Source organism: Microcaecilia unicolor, chromosome 2 (genome assembly GCF_901765095.1).
Source record: "Microcaecilia unicolor chromosome 2, aMicUni1.1, whole genome shotgun sequence".
Classification (NCBI taxonomy): domain Eukaryota; kingdom Metazoa; phylum Chordata; class Amphibia; order Gymnophiona; family Siphonopidae; genus Microcaecilia; species Microcaecilia unicolor.
Window position 1 is genome coordinate 415,622,129 of NC_044032.1, and position 16,610 is coordinate 415,638,738.

The following is a 16,610-nucleotide window of genomic DNA, read 5'->3' on the forward strand; positions in this document are numbered from 1 at the left end:
GCTGCTCCAGATCCTGTATAACTTAAGGGCGACCTCAAAAGTCTGGGGAGACTGTGGAGCTCCCTCCTTTGATGAATTTCCCAGTGGCAGAACCCCGGCATAGTTTATTTCAGGAGAGAGCACTGATGTATGTTTGTAGTAATCGATTAGCCCCACCTGGTTCTGTAACAGAGCACCCACATTTATGCACCCCTTGAGCATGTTCCCAAACCTGGTCCTGGAGGCACCCCAGCCAGTCAGCTTTTTAGGATATCCACAATGAATATTCATGAGAGATTTACATACCAAGGAGGCAGTGCATGCAAATCTCTCTCATGAATATTCATTGTGGATATCCTGAAAACCTGACTGGTTGGGGTGCCTCCAGGACCAGGTTTGGCAACCACTGATGTAAATGTGTAGAATACTGTCCCTTATGTGCGTAAGTGAAAGGGACAGCAGGGCTACTAAGTGCTGTTTTGTAGTGGCACATGTGAGCGGCATAGCACATAAATGCAAGGGGCTGTATATATTAGTAGAGTACGAGCTGGGCTCCCACTTACGCACGTAACTTGCAGAATTCTATCAGTTATGCACATCCGTGTCACATTTACATGACCATAATTATGCCACGTCATGGCAGGTGTAATTGCAAGCATGCAAATATATGGTATGCTGATAGCAGGCTACGCTAACATTTTATAGTGGAACCTGGGCACCCACATGGCCATTTTGGAATAGGCTGTCACTGCATGGAATTGGGCTGCTCAGTTGTAGAATCGCCTCCTTAATGTAGCCTGCTGCTTAGCAGAGCTCTCGCTAAGGGCCAGATTCGGTAAATGACACTCAGATTTAGGTGCCGGGAAAAAATCTGCGCCAAGTGCTGTTCCATTAAAGGGTGCTCTGAGCACCCTTTATAGAATAGCGCTTAGCATGAATTCCCATGTCCAGCTTTGGGCGCAAAGATTTATGCCTGCTGAAACCTGGTGTAAATCCTGGCGCATAAGCTGGGCTCATACCCCCTGTATTCTATAACACTGTGCTGAAATTTTTGGAATGTCCCTGACCTGGCCCATGCCCCTTTGGGTTGCATGTGAGACAATTTAGGTGCGCAGTGTTATGGAGTGCAGGCAAATGTGTACGCAATCCAGATCATTGCCAATTAAGATCAATAATCGATGACCCCTTGTTAACTCGTTAATTTGCATGCCCTGTGTGCCCAACTTTGGGCGACCTAAATAGAATCTAGGGGTAAATATATAACTGAATATCACCTCTATGCAGATAAATTTGTGGCCATACTGTCTCAGTCCTTTACTGTATAGACAGTACCAGGCTGTTGAGACACATTTTCTGCCAGATAGTCTCTAAATAAGAGCAAAAATCAATAGATAGCCAAGTTTTGTTCACAGACCACCAGTAAACATACAACTCATTTTGAATATTAGCCCTTAAGGACTAAATTCTATATATGGCACCTGGAAAATCTGCATCGAAATCATTTACGCCTGAGCGCATTCTATAAGAATATAGAATATAGAATGTGTTTAGTTGATATCCCAGCACCTTTAACTACGGGCATCCATTTATACCAGCGAAAATGTGGCATAAATCCCTGCTCGTAGATTTACGCATATTGGGCCATATTCTATAACAACACGTGTAAATTTGGGAATGCCCACAAAAACACAGATAACCATGCTCCATTTTGGATGTCTGCATTAGAATTTAGGTGCAGTTAGTTTCATCATACTCTTAGCAAGTTATGCTCATAAGTTCTAATTATTGCCAATTAGTACTCATTATTGCTTGCTGTTAACAACGCTGATTGCTTTGTTAAGCCAATTAAGTTATGCGCATTGTTATGGAATACGCTTAGATTTAGGCACGGAATGCTAGGCACGATGTATAGAATCCGGAAGTAAGACTTAAAAAATTCTTTTAGAAAGGTATGTTCCCACTAAGCTGAGTGAAAGTCCTCCACTTACAGTCCTGCCAGCAGGGGGTGCTATTTCACTATCACATTTTTAATAGTGAGGGACAGGCAAGTACTACAGGACTCCGTGAAACCTGCCTGACTTAGTGATTGAAACCCCAATATTGAAGCGCCACCCACCACTGGCAGCAATGCAGTTGGAGAACTCCCGCTCAGCTTAGAGGGAACATCGCATGACAGTAAAATAGAACTCCCCCTCTGCCATTTACTCTCAATAGGCCAGGCCAATAAGGATAACATTCTGCATTCACATGGATGTGTAAAAGAAAAATCAAATTTGCCAGGGAGCACTTTAAATTGTTTATTTTACAGTTGACTCTGAAAATAAACTGTAAAAAAGAAAAAAAAATGGGAGGGCCGGTATTTAAAACTACTTAACTATACACAGTTGGCAGCAGGTGCTGATCTTATTCTGTCTGCTCAACCGTTTGAATTTATGCATCTCAGTTGGGGTGGGATTGGAACTTACTGGGGGTTGAGTTTAACGTTGTTTGAAAAGTGGCGTAATTCAGCTGCTTTCTGTATAACTTGTTTGTCCAAGCAGCAGTAGCCAAACAGAAGGTATAACTTTCAATGGTATATTATCTGTTTAAAGTTATACATATTTTCAGTGGTGTTAGATAGATAACTTGTCCATGGAAAGTTCTGTGGTTAACTCGATGCTAAATATCAGGCCCTATGTGGATAGGTATGCTTAGGTTCATCTGTGGGTAGATGTTTGATTTCACAGGAACGCTGGTGAAAAGAGAGTCTGGAGTGCAGATTATCTCCTTGCCAGAGCCATGGAAGTAGTGGAGGAATTCTATATATGGGGCTGAATGTTAGGCAGTGTTTTGCGTGGAAAAGCGTTCCAGCGGATGCAAGTGCCAAAACAGGGCAGAAACGGCAAATCCACGAGAAAACACACTTACACGCCCATTAATAGAATACCTCCTAAGTGTTTTTGTTTGGATCTGCAAAGAGGATGTGGCTGTGGAGGAGGCATGGGCAGGTCAGATGCACAGTGTTATAGAATAGTGCAGATTGATGCCTAACTTGTGCGCCAGGATTTACACCTGGTTTCAGTTGATGTAACTCCTTGTGCCCAAAATTGGCACAGATCCTGGCGCTACAACCGTTAAAGAATACTATTCTGCTGCCTATTCCGAGTGCCATTTACTGAATCTAGCCCTAGAGCTGTAGGTTTTGGCAGGTTTGCAGGAGTGTTTCCTTATATTCCATCATCCAGGGAGGTAGTATTTCCAGATATGCATCCTATGGCTAACAGCGTGACACATCAGGAATTAGACCTGTGTTTAAATTTGTGGTAAATGCACGCCTTGATACAGTGATTTTTTGTGAAACTGAGGCCTGAGTCGGTGTGTTTGGAACCTAAGACACTTCTTTATCCATACCTGCATGTGAAAAAGTTAATTTGTTAATATTAGTTCTTCCGAGATGGATCCTCCCCCATTTTTTTGATTCTGTGGATTCTTTTAGTATCCTTTACTTTTTGAAACACAAGGGTTTTTCTGTCTGTGATGACAACCCCCTCCGATATTAGAAGAGCACTACGGCTCTCAAAGTGAAGCCTTGTATAGACTTTTCCCTTGTACTTTTCAAAATTAGAACAGATACGTTCCACATAATCTTTATTGGGTCAGATTCAAGTACTTTTTTCTGTGCCACAGTTATCGTGAGAGTTTTCCTTTTTTTGATTACCTAGTTTCCCTTATGCATATGCACTTAAGGCAGCTGTAGAGTTGGCACAAGCTTGTGCGCACCTGTGTTCGAGAGATATGCACCTAACTTATAGTATTCCTTAAGTTACGCATATAAATTTATATCCTGCCCATGCGCCGCCAACCTGCAAACTACACACTGTATACCGTGTGCAGTTATAGAATAGCACTTGGGCGCTTATCTGACTTATATGCAGACACAGACTCCCAGATTCTATATAGCGCGCCTAGTGTTCTGCAGCAAAATCCAGGCATATGCTATAAACAACGCACGTAGCTTAATTGGCTTAAGCCAATCAGTGTTGTTAAGAGCACTTAACAAGCAATATTGAGAACTAACTGGTAATGACTAGAGTTTATGTGCACAAATCGCTAAGCGCATTCTATAATGCAGAGCGCCTAAATTCTAATGCATGCAGGCAAAAAGGGGCATGGCTATGGGTGGAGAAATCGACATTTCGTGTGCGTTCCAAAATGTACGCACACTGTATTAGAATATGGCCCTCTGTGCCTAAATCTACACACCGGGATTTATTCAGAAATCACCAGTTGATTTAAGCTGAATTTACTGCAAAGGATGCAGTGAAGAAGATTGCTCAAGTTGAATTGGCACTACTATTGAGCTTGCAGCTACTTTTGTGATTGACTCTTGCGATGCTCATTGACTATTATTTAATAGAGCCCGCAGACCCCTTGAGCATTTGAACTACTCTACAGCGTATGTTATGATTCTGTGGTGATTACGCAGTGTGAGCTCATTTTAGAGTTTACACGTTAAGAAAGACTATCTACATCTGCTCATAAAGGAGTTTATACGTTGAGCAAAAGATTTCCTACAACATTGTGAAAAGAATTGCTGCACATCTTTATATAGTAGTTTTTGTATAGGTTTTATATCTTTAATGTTTACAGCATTATGTGGAGTGATTTTAGGTTGTGGATGTGGGTTATGAATGAGAGTGTGTAAATGTGATTGGATGACAGGATATACTATGTTTAGATTATTTTGATAATAAAGATTGAATTGGTCAGGAATTGTTTAACGGTTGCTTGATAGTTTTGATACTTGTGTGCAATCATTGTCTATGTTTGAACCTGAGTTAGAATTTTGTTCGCAACATTTATGTGCGTAACTGGTGCATACATGTTAGTGCCTGTTTTATGGTGTTACTATCCTAAAAGATTAATGCCAAAGCTCAGAGAAGACAGCATGGAAATTCATACCAGCAAGACCAGCTCAAGGGACTGTGGCGCCCTGAGCACCGGCACCACCCTTGCGATCCAGTAGCTCCCTCCACTTTCAAGTCCCCCCCTCGTCCACTGGTAATAAAGGCTGCCAAAATCCTAAATCCTGGTCCAGCATCTCCCTCCCCCCCCACACACACCCACCTGCGAGGGGGTGGGGGGAGGGTGAATGAAGAATTATTGTTGGGCAGACTGGATGGACCGTACTGGTCTTTATCTGCTGCCATCTACTATGTTACTATGTATGCAATTGAGGGAGAGGTACGAGATCGGGATTTTGGCACCCTTTATTACACAGTATATTTTTCAGTGTTTTTTTTTTTTAGAGACAGCAGGAACATGGAATGTCACTCTGGGGCAGTGCCTCACCTTGTCCATAGGTTAAGCCAGCCGTGCATGCCAGGAAATGGATTATAGGTTTCATTAAGAAGTATAGTAAGTTTTATCCCCCCCCTTTTTTTTTATTAACATAGATAGGTACTCTTAATATAAAGGGATGATCAAGGATCTTCCAAAGCCTTTCTCAGGAAAAATAACAGAATTGAAGGTTCACTGTGGAAGCTGTAACTTCCTTTGCTGTGCAGTTCAGCTAAGTACAGTGAGTTAATCCACATTATCTACAACAGCCTGGAGCTCAAATCAGACTGAAAAGTTCAGAAGATGCCAGGGAGGGTGCTTCTGTCTTTCTTCAGAAGCCAAATTGGTTTTAAGCAGGATAGCTCTATTGAGGGTGGCTGTTTCAGTTCTGTATGGGACCTGTCATCTCAGCAAACTGAGAAGGAAAAAAAAAAGTCCCAATTATTATTACACAGTATATTTTTCAGTGTTTTTTTTTTTTAAGAGCACAGCAGGAACAAGGAATGTTACCCAGTAGTGATGGTCATAGGGAACATATTTTCAGTTCGTTTTCAGAGGAGGCCTTTTTTCTCCAGTTTTGAATTTTTTTTTTTTTGTTTCTCAAATTTGTTAATCAACATTTTTAAAGCTGCATTAGAACGCTATAATGTGTAAATCAATATTGTGTGTGAATTTGAAGGATAATTGCCCACTGAATACATTTTGTGTACACCAATGTTTTTAAGACATACTAACAAGTATTCCCATTTATAGATGGTGCTCATCTGCCTGAGAATAGCAAATGCGCACTGCGTTGTACAGGGATATGAACCTGGGAACCCACAATGTTACATGGAGGCGAGAGAGTTAATGCCAATCGGTTGATTTCTACCTCCAATTTGAGAATAAGTAATATAAAAAATAATTTTCTATTTTGTATAGTAATACTAGGCTCATTGATCATTAAAAGCAGCGTAAATTACAGATGTTGATATCTTCCATAAAACGCATCTACTTACGGTATACAGTCCATAACAGTGGCTGCTCATGGTGGTTTGGCTTTTTTCTTACAGGCTCTGTTAATGGGAACATTCACCACATAGCCTTACTGATCTCGGTGACTGCCTGCAGTGTGATTCTGGCCTTCATCGTCCTATTCTTTTATTTCAGGTGAGAAGGAAAATACCCAAGCTTTAGACTCTTCCGGGAAACTCTTCCTACCCTTCTTTTTACTATCCTCACTTCTGCTTTATTTCTGTGTTTTGTTGTCTTTCCATTGCATCTGGTCTTTTAGGTAGAAACTTGACCATCGCTTTAGAAGCAGTATTCACATTCTACATGTCCATAAACCAGCATTTAGACACTCTTAGGGCCCTGTTTACTAAGGCGCATTAGCGTTTTTAACACGCCTAGAATTAGAGTGCGCGCTAATCGTGTAGGCGCCTATAGGGATATTGTAGGTGTGTACACAGTTAATGCGCATAAAGACACTAACACGCCTATAACGCGGTTTAGTAAACAGGGCCCTTAGTGCATGAATATCTAAATCCTGATTTTACAAAACTGGGATATGTATGTCTAAAACTGAAGCATATCCATATGGCACAAGGCTGTGGTCTGGGTGGTGGTGCGCGTGGGACTAGGGCAGGTCAAAAAATTAGACGTTCATTTTGGGAAGTGAACATCTATGTCCAAAAAGATGGACATACATGTGCATTTTATTTATTTAGTATTCATTTACACATTTTATACTCATTTTGGATTTATTTGCTGTACATGTTGTGGTATTTTAGTATTAGTATTTTACTATTTGTGACATATTTATGTTGTTTGTTTTTATCAATGATTGCATATTTAGCATTATTTATTACTGTTTACTGATAATGAATTTTTAAAAATTTGTTGTTAGTTATCGCAGCCCTGTGCGGGCAAAACACGGCCAGTGTTGGGCTCTTTTTTATGTATAAACCTCACATGAATAAAGTATTTCTCTAGGGACTTTTTATTGTGTGATCTACATCTTTCACATCACTGTTTTGGATCTGTGGATCGTTTGCCACTGCAGTTCCCTTGTATCTGCTACCTGGGACATCCAGGTTGCAGAAATGCGCTCTTATTCAGTAGCATGGAGGGATTAGGTGAGGTCACCTCCTTAATCCCCCAGTACTTGGTGTCCCCTTAAAAGTGAAAGTGGCAAGGGATGCTGGGCTCCATGACAGCTTCATGAAAAATAAACCTTCATCATTGTAAAACGGCTGACATGAATGTTTGTTGCAGTACATAAATGTTAATATTGCCATTTCATAACACAGAATTTCATGTGCTGCCACAGAGACAGTCATGCTCTGTTTCCCCATTGATATTTTAGACATTCATGTTTCTAAAATTTCCTGCCATATGTATTTGGTGCATGAACATACAATTCGACATTGTATTTAAGAACAAGCTGTACATCAGCAGATCCTTTTCTAAGATGCCAGTGGAATTTGAGTCAGTCCAGCTTATTAGCACATGTGATTGGGATATAGGAGAGCAGCACGAGTGTGGTAGGCTTATAGGAGAGCAGTATATATATGAGGGAGGTGTTCGTTACAATGTGCATGAAAGAGAGGAGAGATCTTGGGCCATTGTAAGCAGTGATCTCACGATTACAAAACACAGTGATGAGAGCTAGAACAAGAATTCCCAGACCAGCTGGGTTTTCAGAATTTCCGTATTGCGTGCAGATCTTGCTCTCGAATAATCAGTGTGGATATCCTGAAAACCCAACTGACTCAAGGGTTCCTCAGGACAGGTTTGGGAATCCCTGAGCTAGAGGAATACTAGAATGCAAAGGGAGAGTTATTATCAGTAGAAAAGATAAACAAAAAGTCTCTGTTACAGGTTATTGGAGACACTTCAGGTGGCATTTTATACCCGTGTCTAGGATGCCGCAACTCAGAAAGGATAATGTAGAGGCTGCCAGGGAAGGGATGCAAGGATATTTTAGAGTATGTGCTATAAAGCTTCTGGCATATACATAAACAAAGAGGTGCTGGATTAGGGGGACTCCAACCTCAGCCCTTGACAGGTCGGGCTTTCAGGATTTCCCCAATGTATACGCATTGTGGAAATCCTGAAAATGTGACTGGATTATGGCCTCCGAGGTTGGACAACCCTGTCCTAGAGGCATTCAAATATATAAATATTGTAGAAGAGCCAAGCATTCACAATAGAAAGGAAGCTTTAAAACAAGGGATCATGAGATGAAGCTCAGAGGGGATGGATTTGAAATTGAGGTAATGAAATATTTTTGATGAGATATTGTCTTCTGGTTACCAGTTATAGGTGGATAACGTTATCTGCCGTCACATCCCTTGTTTCTTTTTGTTGAGAATCTTTTTAGTTGTAGACCAGTTTTAAAATGTACAACAGCGCCATCTAGAGTGTATGAGATGCTCTTCATGCCTCTCGCAGTCATGTGCTATTTTAAACAGGTAAATGATTCCATCCTAATTTCAGATCCTGCCTCAGACAGCCAAAAGCTTGTGGATGTTACCTCAAATGAACTGAGTATGGTGACACTACAGAATGTCAATAACGATCCAGATGCCCTTTTTAAAAGGTGGCAAACAATGCTGTCAAAAATGTAACCCTTACTCTTGCTAATGTAATAGTGGAACTAACTGCTTGAAAGTGCTCTCCACATTGGGTTTTTTTTTATTTTTGTGCTTTATGGCTGATTCTGAATGTTGATCCAAAACACAAACCAGAGTAATATAAATACTCTGAGAGAATAAGTAGTAAGACCTGAGACACTACAACTAATATATAAAAAAGAATTCTTTTTTGAAAATTATTTTTTTTTGTATGAAGTAGAGATTCTCAGAGTATTAACTCACCCAAAAGACGGAGTAGTTCCCGAAGGTAAAAGCTATTCCTCAGGGTAAATGAGTTTCTCAGTCATTGAAAGTCTCCCAATGAGAAGTAAGCAAAACTTCTGCTCCCAATCCAAAACGTGACAAATAATAAACAGAAAAGGTCTCTCTACCCATATTCTCCATGAATACACATGCACCAATTCTTACAAAGCTATGTATAGATACAAAATCTTATTATCACTCGTACCACTAGCTCTATACATGTAATTCAAAAGCACGTTCCTATAAATTTGTTATACCATAGCATTTACATATGCTTATCCCTCCTATAACGTATAAAAAAAATTTCAAAAGGGAAAAGCTAATTTAGTACACTCTCTAACATGCTGTTCATACTGATATACTTCCTAAAAAGATATTTTATGCAAGTATAATATATACAACAAAACTTGAATATACAATAGAGCTAATGTGTTTCAATTTTATCTTATTAGATGTTTAAATAAAAGCGCACTTATCTTTGTGCTGCCGGGTTTGTGCACCGAACCCAGCAACCACACTTCTTTAGGCGTTATTCAGCTTGTATCCAAAGAAGTCAACAGAAAAAAACATTCTCCTATTGCCAGAGTCATCACGAGTTCGACTCTGCAGGATTTCGATCAATCTTCCTCAAGAACTTGAATTATAATATATCTGAAATCAAATGTAAAGATGCGCCACAATTCTGATAATGAAAAATGTACCTGAACCAAAGAGGATTTTATTCTCCTCAGGCAGGAAGTGAGGACACTACGTGCCAACGACGTCTAGCTTCAGAGGCGGACCGGAAAAATCGGTCATTCTAAAACAGAAAGAAAGAAAAAAGGTTTTATGCTAATAAGTTGTATGTCCTACAAAACTAAATGTTCTATATCTGAAGAAATATATGTAATATGTATGAAAGAATCCCACTGTCCTTCCCAAACCTAAGCATTTAGAAAAATTATACATTATCTACTGATACGGTAAGTGACAGTGTTTGTAAAGAGCAGAGGTAACATGCTGGATAACTTAATGATTTCATTGAATGGAATACTGTAGTTTAAGTCCATTGGGAACTATAGTGTCCAATTCGAATATCCAAAATTGTTCTTACTTAGTTAACACATTGTCCATATCTCCACCTCTGGCAGAAAAAACTACCTGGTCGGTAATCAACCATTTCAGTTGGAAAAATTGATGGTCATTTTCTATACAGTGTGTAACTAATGGTGCAGTCAATATCTGTTTATTGAATCCACTTTTATGTTCCGTGAGACGAGTTTTTATCTGTCTAGTGGTACGTACCACTTACCACAAGGACATATAATTGCATAAATGACATAAGTAGATTCACATGTAGTCTCAGTCCGTAACTTACAGATTTTATCTGTTTTTCTGGGATGCTGCCAATCGTTTGTGGGCAGAACTGACATTGTCCGCACGCTGCATGTCCCTTTAAGGAAACTACCTGACCTGTAGATTTATGATATACAGAGTGGACCAATTTGTCATGTAGATTTTGTCCTCTGCAATACGCTATACAAGGGCGCTGTTGAAAAATAGAATGAAAAAAGCACATCCCAGTGTTGATTGATCACACATGCTATTTGGGGAACTAGGTCGGTGTAAGTTAAAACACAAACAGATTTGTCTAATGATTCCTCGGGTTTGTCCAACAATAAAAGAGAACGTTGGGCAAACTAAGCTGTCTTGTAAGCATGACGAGTCGAAATCGTGATGATTGTGGCAATAGGAGAATGTTTTTTCTGTTGACTTCTTTGGATACAAGCTGAATAACGACTAAAGAAGTTTGGTTGCTGGGTTCGGTGCACAAACCCGGCGGCACAAAGATAAGTTCGCTTTTATTTAAACATCTAATAAGATGATAAAATTCAAACACATTAGCTCTATTGTATATTCAAGTTTTGTTGTATATATTATACTATCATACTTGCATAAAATATCTTTTTAGGAAGTATATGAGTATGAACAGGATAACGCATGTTAGTGTACTAAATTAGCTTTTCCCTTTTGAAAATGTTTTTATACGTTATAGGAGGGATAAGCATATGTAAATGCTATGGTATAACAAATTTATAGGAATGTGCTTTTGAATTTACATGTATAGTGCTAGTGTTTGAGTGATAAAAATAAGATTTTGTATCTATACATAGTTTTGTAAGAATTGGTATGAGTGTGTTTTCATGGAGAATATGGGTAGATAGACCTTTTCTGTTTATTATTTGTGATTATTAGTCACGTTTTGGATTGGGAGCAGAGGTTTTGCTCACTTTCAATGATTGAGAAACTCGTTCACCCTGAGGAGTAGCTTTTACCTTCGGGAACTACTCCGTCTTTTGGGTGAGTTAATACTCTGAGAATCTCTCCTTCACACAAAAAAATGTTCTTTTTTTATGTATTCGTTGTGGAGTGTCTCGGGTCTTACTACTCACATTCTCTCTGAATATTTATATTACTGTGGTTTGTATTTTGGATCTGCAGTTTTTATACCAGAGATAGGGTTGGGAATTTCATTTATATGATCCTGAGTGTTGGCAGACAAAGCTGTTAAATTTTGCAGTATGTACTCCTCCTCTTAACGTAACATAAAACTCCATTATTACAGTATCATTGGCAAAAATCATAGATTTGTTTCCATTCTGACAGCGCTGAAACATTATTTTTTAAACTGCATGCATAGTGACCCACGTTGTGCTTTTCTTTAGGTACAAAAAGCAGGAAGCCAGACCCCGTTACAGTATTGGGCTAGAGCAAGATGAACCTTGTATTCCTCCTGGGGAAAGCCTAAAGGACTTGATCGAGCAGTCACAGAGCTCAGGAAGTGGTTCCGGGCTCACTCTACTGGTATGAAAGGAGTACTGCTCCAGCAGAGGCTTAGCAGCCAAATATGCTGGCAGAATCCCTACTGCTGTTCATTAAAGCTACAGGGGCAATGTTCACTAGAGAATAATAAAGAGATGGGGCTATCATCTTTGCAGTAACAATTTGGAGATCCTTAGCCTGCCTTTCCAAATGGTTTTCAAAGCAGCTCATGGCATTATTAGAGTTTTGTTAGAATAATTAATAGTAGGATTTAGGAGATTAATGGTTCCGTCCTTCAGTTCTTAAATTGTAGAAGCACTGGGCAAAGGTATGTGGAATTGCACTGTAAGTGCTATAAAATAATGACTCTGCAGTGTAAAATGATAAAGCTCTTTTTATAGTAGGTTATATATTATAGCCAGAAACAGCATGATCATCCCTTATTTAATAGGTAGGCAGAATAATTTGTCAACAGCTTAGGCTGATGACTGTACTGTACAATTATAGCAACATGACCAAAGCCCCTAAGCAATTACATGAATATATGCTTTAGTCGTAAGGTTTGTCTGCACAGAAAGCACAGAAGTTTTAATATTCTGACAACTTTCACAGCAATTACACTGCACACTTACTAATTCAAATGGCATTTTGCATGTAGTATTTGTAGAGGTTGGCTTAATGATCAGCTGTTCAGTGTTCCTCTTTATGATAAAGCATGCTTGAAGAAATGGCAGGATCTGTGGAAAGAGCGTGTTGCCATTCTGCTGCGAATAGTGTTATACAGTGCATGCCTACAGGTCTGTGAACTACAGAACACAGAGGGGATTTTTAAAAATTTGATTTTCTTAATAGAAACAGTACCCTGATTCGCTTTGCTTGCACTAAATTTTGCTCTGTGTTGAGCAGGGTTATCAGTTAAATTATTTTATCCCTTTTTGGAAGAAAAGCTCTCCAGCCTCTAGTTCATGCCCCGTCCTTCAAGCGTGAATAGTTTATTACTGTTGTCAGTATGTTTCTCCCTGGCCATGCCATTCCATAGTGAAATTGAAGCTCCAAAACGAGAGGTCTTCAGGAGAGACTAACAGAAAAATAAACACCAGCCATTGACACAATGACATGGGTCAGTGGAGTACTTGGATCCTTACATTTAATTTTATTTTGCATTAAATCTATATACTGTAGATGGATCTCTGAAACAGTGCTCTTTTCTCCCTCTCCAGGGGACTTCAGACTTCAGAATTTGAATATACACCTCTCACTAGAAGCACGTTTGTTTCTCCCTTACAGAGGTGCACAAGGCCTCATAGTACAATTGATGCACCCATGACCTCAGTTCAAATCCCACACTGGGATCTCTGACAGGTAGCCAGCCTCTGGTCAACTCATCCATCCATCCATCCATCCACTTCCAGTCAATGAACGAGTACCAGCCTTTAGCCAGGATGTAAAAATGACTAGGGAGGGCAATAGTATACAGCCCTGCTAATAGTCTGCTGAGAAACTATCATGCAAGTGGTGGCCCCATTCAAACTTATTTATTTTAATAAATACAAAGGAAGAGAAACGCCAAAAAAAAACAGGATAACAAACCATAAAATAGCGCGAACATCAGGGAATCGTAACTAGGAAAATGCAAGGAAATTACATCTGCATTAACAAAGAGAAAAAAATGTACAATAACAAGAGTGACCCCTATAATTCATTTGTGTCAACTTGGTACATTGCATACAGAGGCTACCTTTTCCTAGAGGTGCAGCACAGCTGTGTAAATGACCTATGAAAAATCAAAATCCCATGGATCTGAGCTATGCAGATAACCTCCCCTTACAACACACATTCAGTTCTTCCTTTCCAGAAGAGTTGCGGCTGATTAAGTGATCCACGTGATATACGGAAAGCCCATGGACATTGTCGTCATGTTTATGCTTATATTGGTGTAATAAGAGGTAGCACAAAGACTCCGGTGTACTCAGGAATGTCCATTTCTGTACAGTATGCATTCTTCATATAACAGTCAGCAGTGGGGATATGTGTGTATGTAGAGTTTTTGTTTAGGTAGGGTATTAGAAATGAATACTAAAATCAAATCTTTAAGGGCCTCATGTACTAACCCATGAAATTGTTTGTGGCTTAATACACATTTTTGCAAAATTTAGCTGAGGGATTTGGATGAATTCCTTGATCATCTGCATCCATAGGTAAATTCCATTTTGTGCACATGAACTGAGCATGTACATTGTGTTGGTGTTGATACTGGGAGCATGCCATCTTCCCTCCTCAGATGGCTGGGGGAGGGGGAGGTTCCAGGAGAGGACATCTTCAGCTGATAGGGCTTGGGATTCCTGCCATCCAAGGTATTAATTTTTAATTGGGGAGGGCACAGGGAGTGGGGATGGAAAGCAATTGCATAGGCCAACTCAGAAATTTATTTCTGGCTGTGCTACTCGATCAGCCAAGTGCTGTAGGCAGCAAGTGAGAAGCTGAAAGAGAAAATTATAAAGCACAACCCCCCTCCCATAATATCTAGTTTTTATCATGGATAGTCAGAACAGCTATGACTATGGAAGTTTGCACTGCCTATTTGAACTGATGCTTTAGAATGTTATACAAAGGGAAGATATGTAAATTGCTAGTTAGAAGCCCATAATGAAGCAGTCACCTGAATTTGTAAATAAAGCATGTAACTAAATCAGCAGTGTCGTGCCTCATCTATGGAAAAGGGAAGAGACTGCTGAGGAAAAAACTGACCTAGAGGGAGCAGCCTGTGACAACATATAGACCCTCAAGACACATCACAAGAAATAATTCCAAAATGGAATTAAAATACTATACTATATTATATTAACATTTGTTATCCACCCTATTACCTTTGGCTTCCAGTTTAGAAATGTAATAAAGATTAATAAAACAACATAATATGTTATCTCTTAAATTTATAAATACAAATAACGGCAAGTATCCTAGGAAAGGAAAGAAAACCCTCTATCTTAACAGTAGCCAAAAAGTCTACAGTCCCCGCTTACATTGTGATCTCAAAGTGGCCACTCAACTAATTTCTATCCCCTTCATGCAGAAATAAATTACGGCATGTGGTGTCCCAGACGATTACAGTTTCCTTCATAATTTTCTTTCTAACTTTTCTGTTTTCAGAGCTGCACTTAATCCAAGCACCTTATCTCTACGATCTGTTGTGCAACCAAAGCATGTATTGTCTTATTTAAGCTACCATTCTCCCAGCTAGTTATCATATCAAGCTTTTGTTTCTTTACTAATGGAAAGCTTGTGTAAAGAATCAAAGCACTTTTTGGAATATTAGTTAATTTTTATGATCCTCTGATATCCACTGGTAGCTTCAAAGAGAAGAGCCAGCTGTACCGATGCTGATGTCAAGTGTTCTGTCTTCGTTATAGGTTCTTGTAGCAGTATCTCCTCAGAGCATGTAAGGTAGGAATAGGCAGCCTTGGTCCTCGAGGGCCGTAACCCAGTCAGGCTTTGAGGATTTCCCCACTGAATATTCAGGAGATCTGTTGCATACAACGGAGGCAGTTGATGTAAAGAAATCTCATGCGTATTCATTGGGTGAATCCTATAAACCTGACTAGTTTGAGTTGTGGCCCTCGAGGACCGAGGTTGTCTTCCCCGATCTAAGGTCTCAGGAACAGGGAAATAGGCATGGGCGGGCCAAGAACACTCCACTTTGGAATCAGTCAGTGGATATTGTTACTTGTTTTAGCGTTTGAATTTTGTTACATTTTATTTGTTGTTTTGGGCTGAGTGTTTTTATGGGGCAGCAGACTTATACCATTCTGGTTTGGCGGGGAAATAGTCCTGCTTCTCTTCAGAGTTCATGACAAAGAGCTGATGCTACTAATTTAAGGGTGATTCATGTTGGACGTGTGAGACAGGAATATTTGTCTCTCCCTGTATCGTTGAGTACAGCATTACTAAATTGCAGATCTTTGAAATCAAAGACAATTTTGGTATTAGACTTAATTCTTGTATATTCTTGAAGGGGGGCAGACTCAGGAGTAATGTCAGGAAGTATTTTTTCACGGAGAGGGTGGTAGATTCGTGGAATGCCCTCCCGCAGGAGGTGGTGGAGATGAAAACTGTAATGGAATTCAAGCATGCGTGGGATAAACACAAAGGAATCCTGTTTAGAAGGAATGGATCTATGGAATCTTAGCGGAGATTGGGTGGCGACGTTGGTATTTGGAGAATAAAACCGGTGCAGGGCGGGCTTCTACGGTCTGTGCCCTGATTGTGACTGAAATATGGAGGGGCTGGAGCGTACATTTTAAGGGGCTTCGACGTTAACTTCAGAACTTTTAGTACAAGAACAGTGCTGGTCAGACTTTTACGGTCTGTGCCCTGAGAAAGGCAGGGACAAATCAAACATAGTAACATAACATAGTAGATGACGGCAGAAAAAGACCTGCACGGTCCATCCAGTCCGCCCAACAAGATAAACTTATATGTGCTAGTTTTTGGGTATACTTACCCTGACCTGTACCTGTCCCCTTCAGGGCACAGACCGCACAAGTCTACCCAGCACTATCCCCGCCTCCCAACTGCTTCCCGTTGCGGGGACAACCAAAGTTCCCAGGGGTGTGTTGGAGATGTAGCGAA

The 16,610-nt window shown here is 40.0% G+C and overlaps 1 protein-coding gene across 2 annotated transcripts in view; it reads left to right on the forward strand.

Moving 5' to 3' along the window:
• The window catches only part of BMPR1B (bone morphogenetic protein receptor type 1B), a 666,288-nt gene that overhangs the window by 595,845 nt on the left and 53,833 nt on the right, over positions 1–16,610 (forward strand). For both annotated transcript variants that reach the window (XM_030190709.1, XM_030190710.1), the window contains 2 exons: positions 6,351–6,447; positions 11,885–12,023. In XM_030190709.1, the coding sequence (XP_030046569.1) occupies positions 6,351–6,447; positions 11,885–12,023 (236 nt within the window). The remainder of the gene's footprint in view (positions 1–6,350; positions 6,448–11,884; positions 12,024–16,610) is intronic.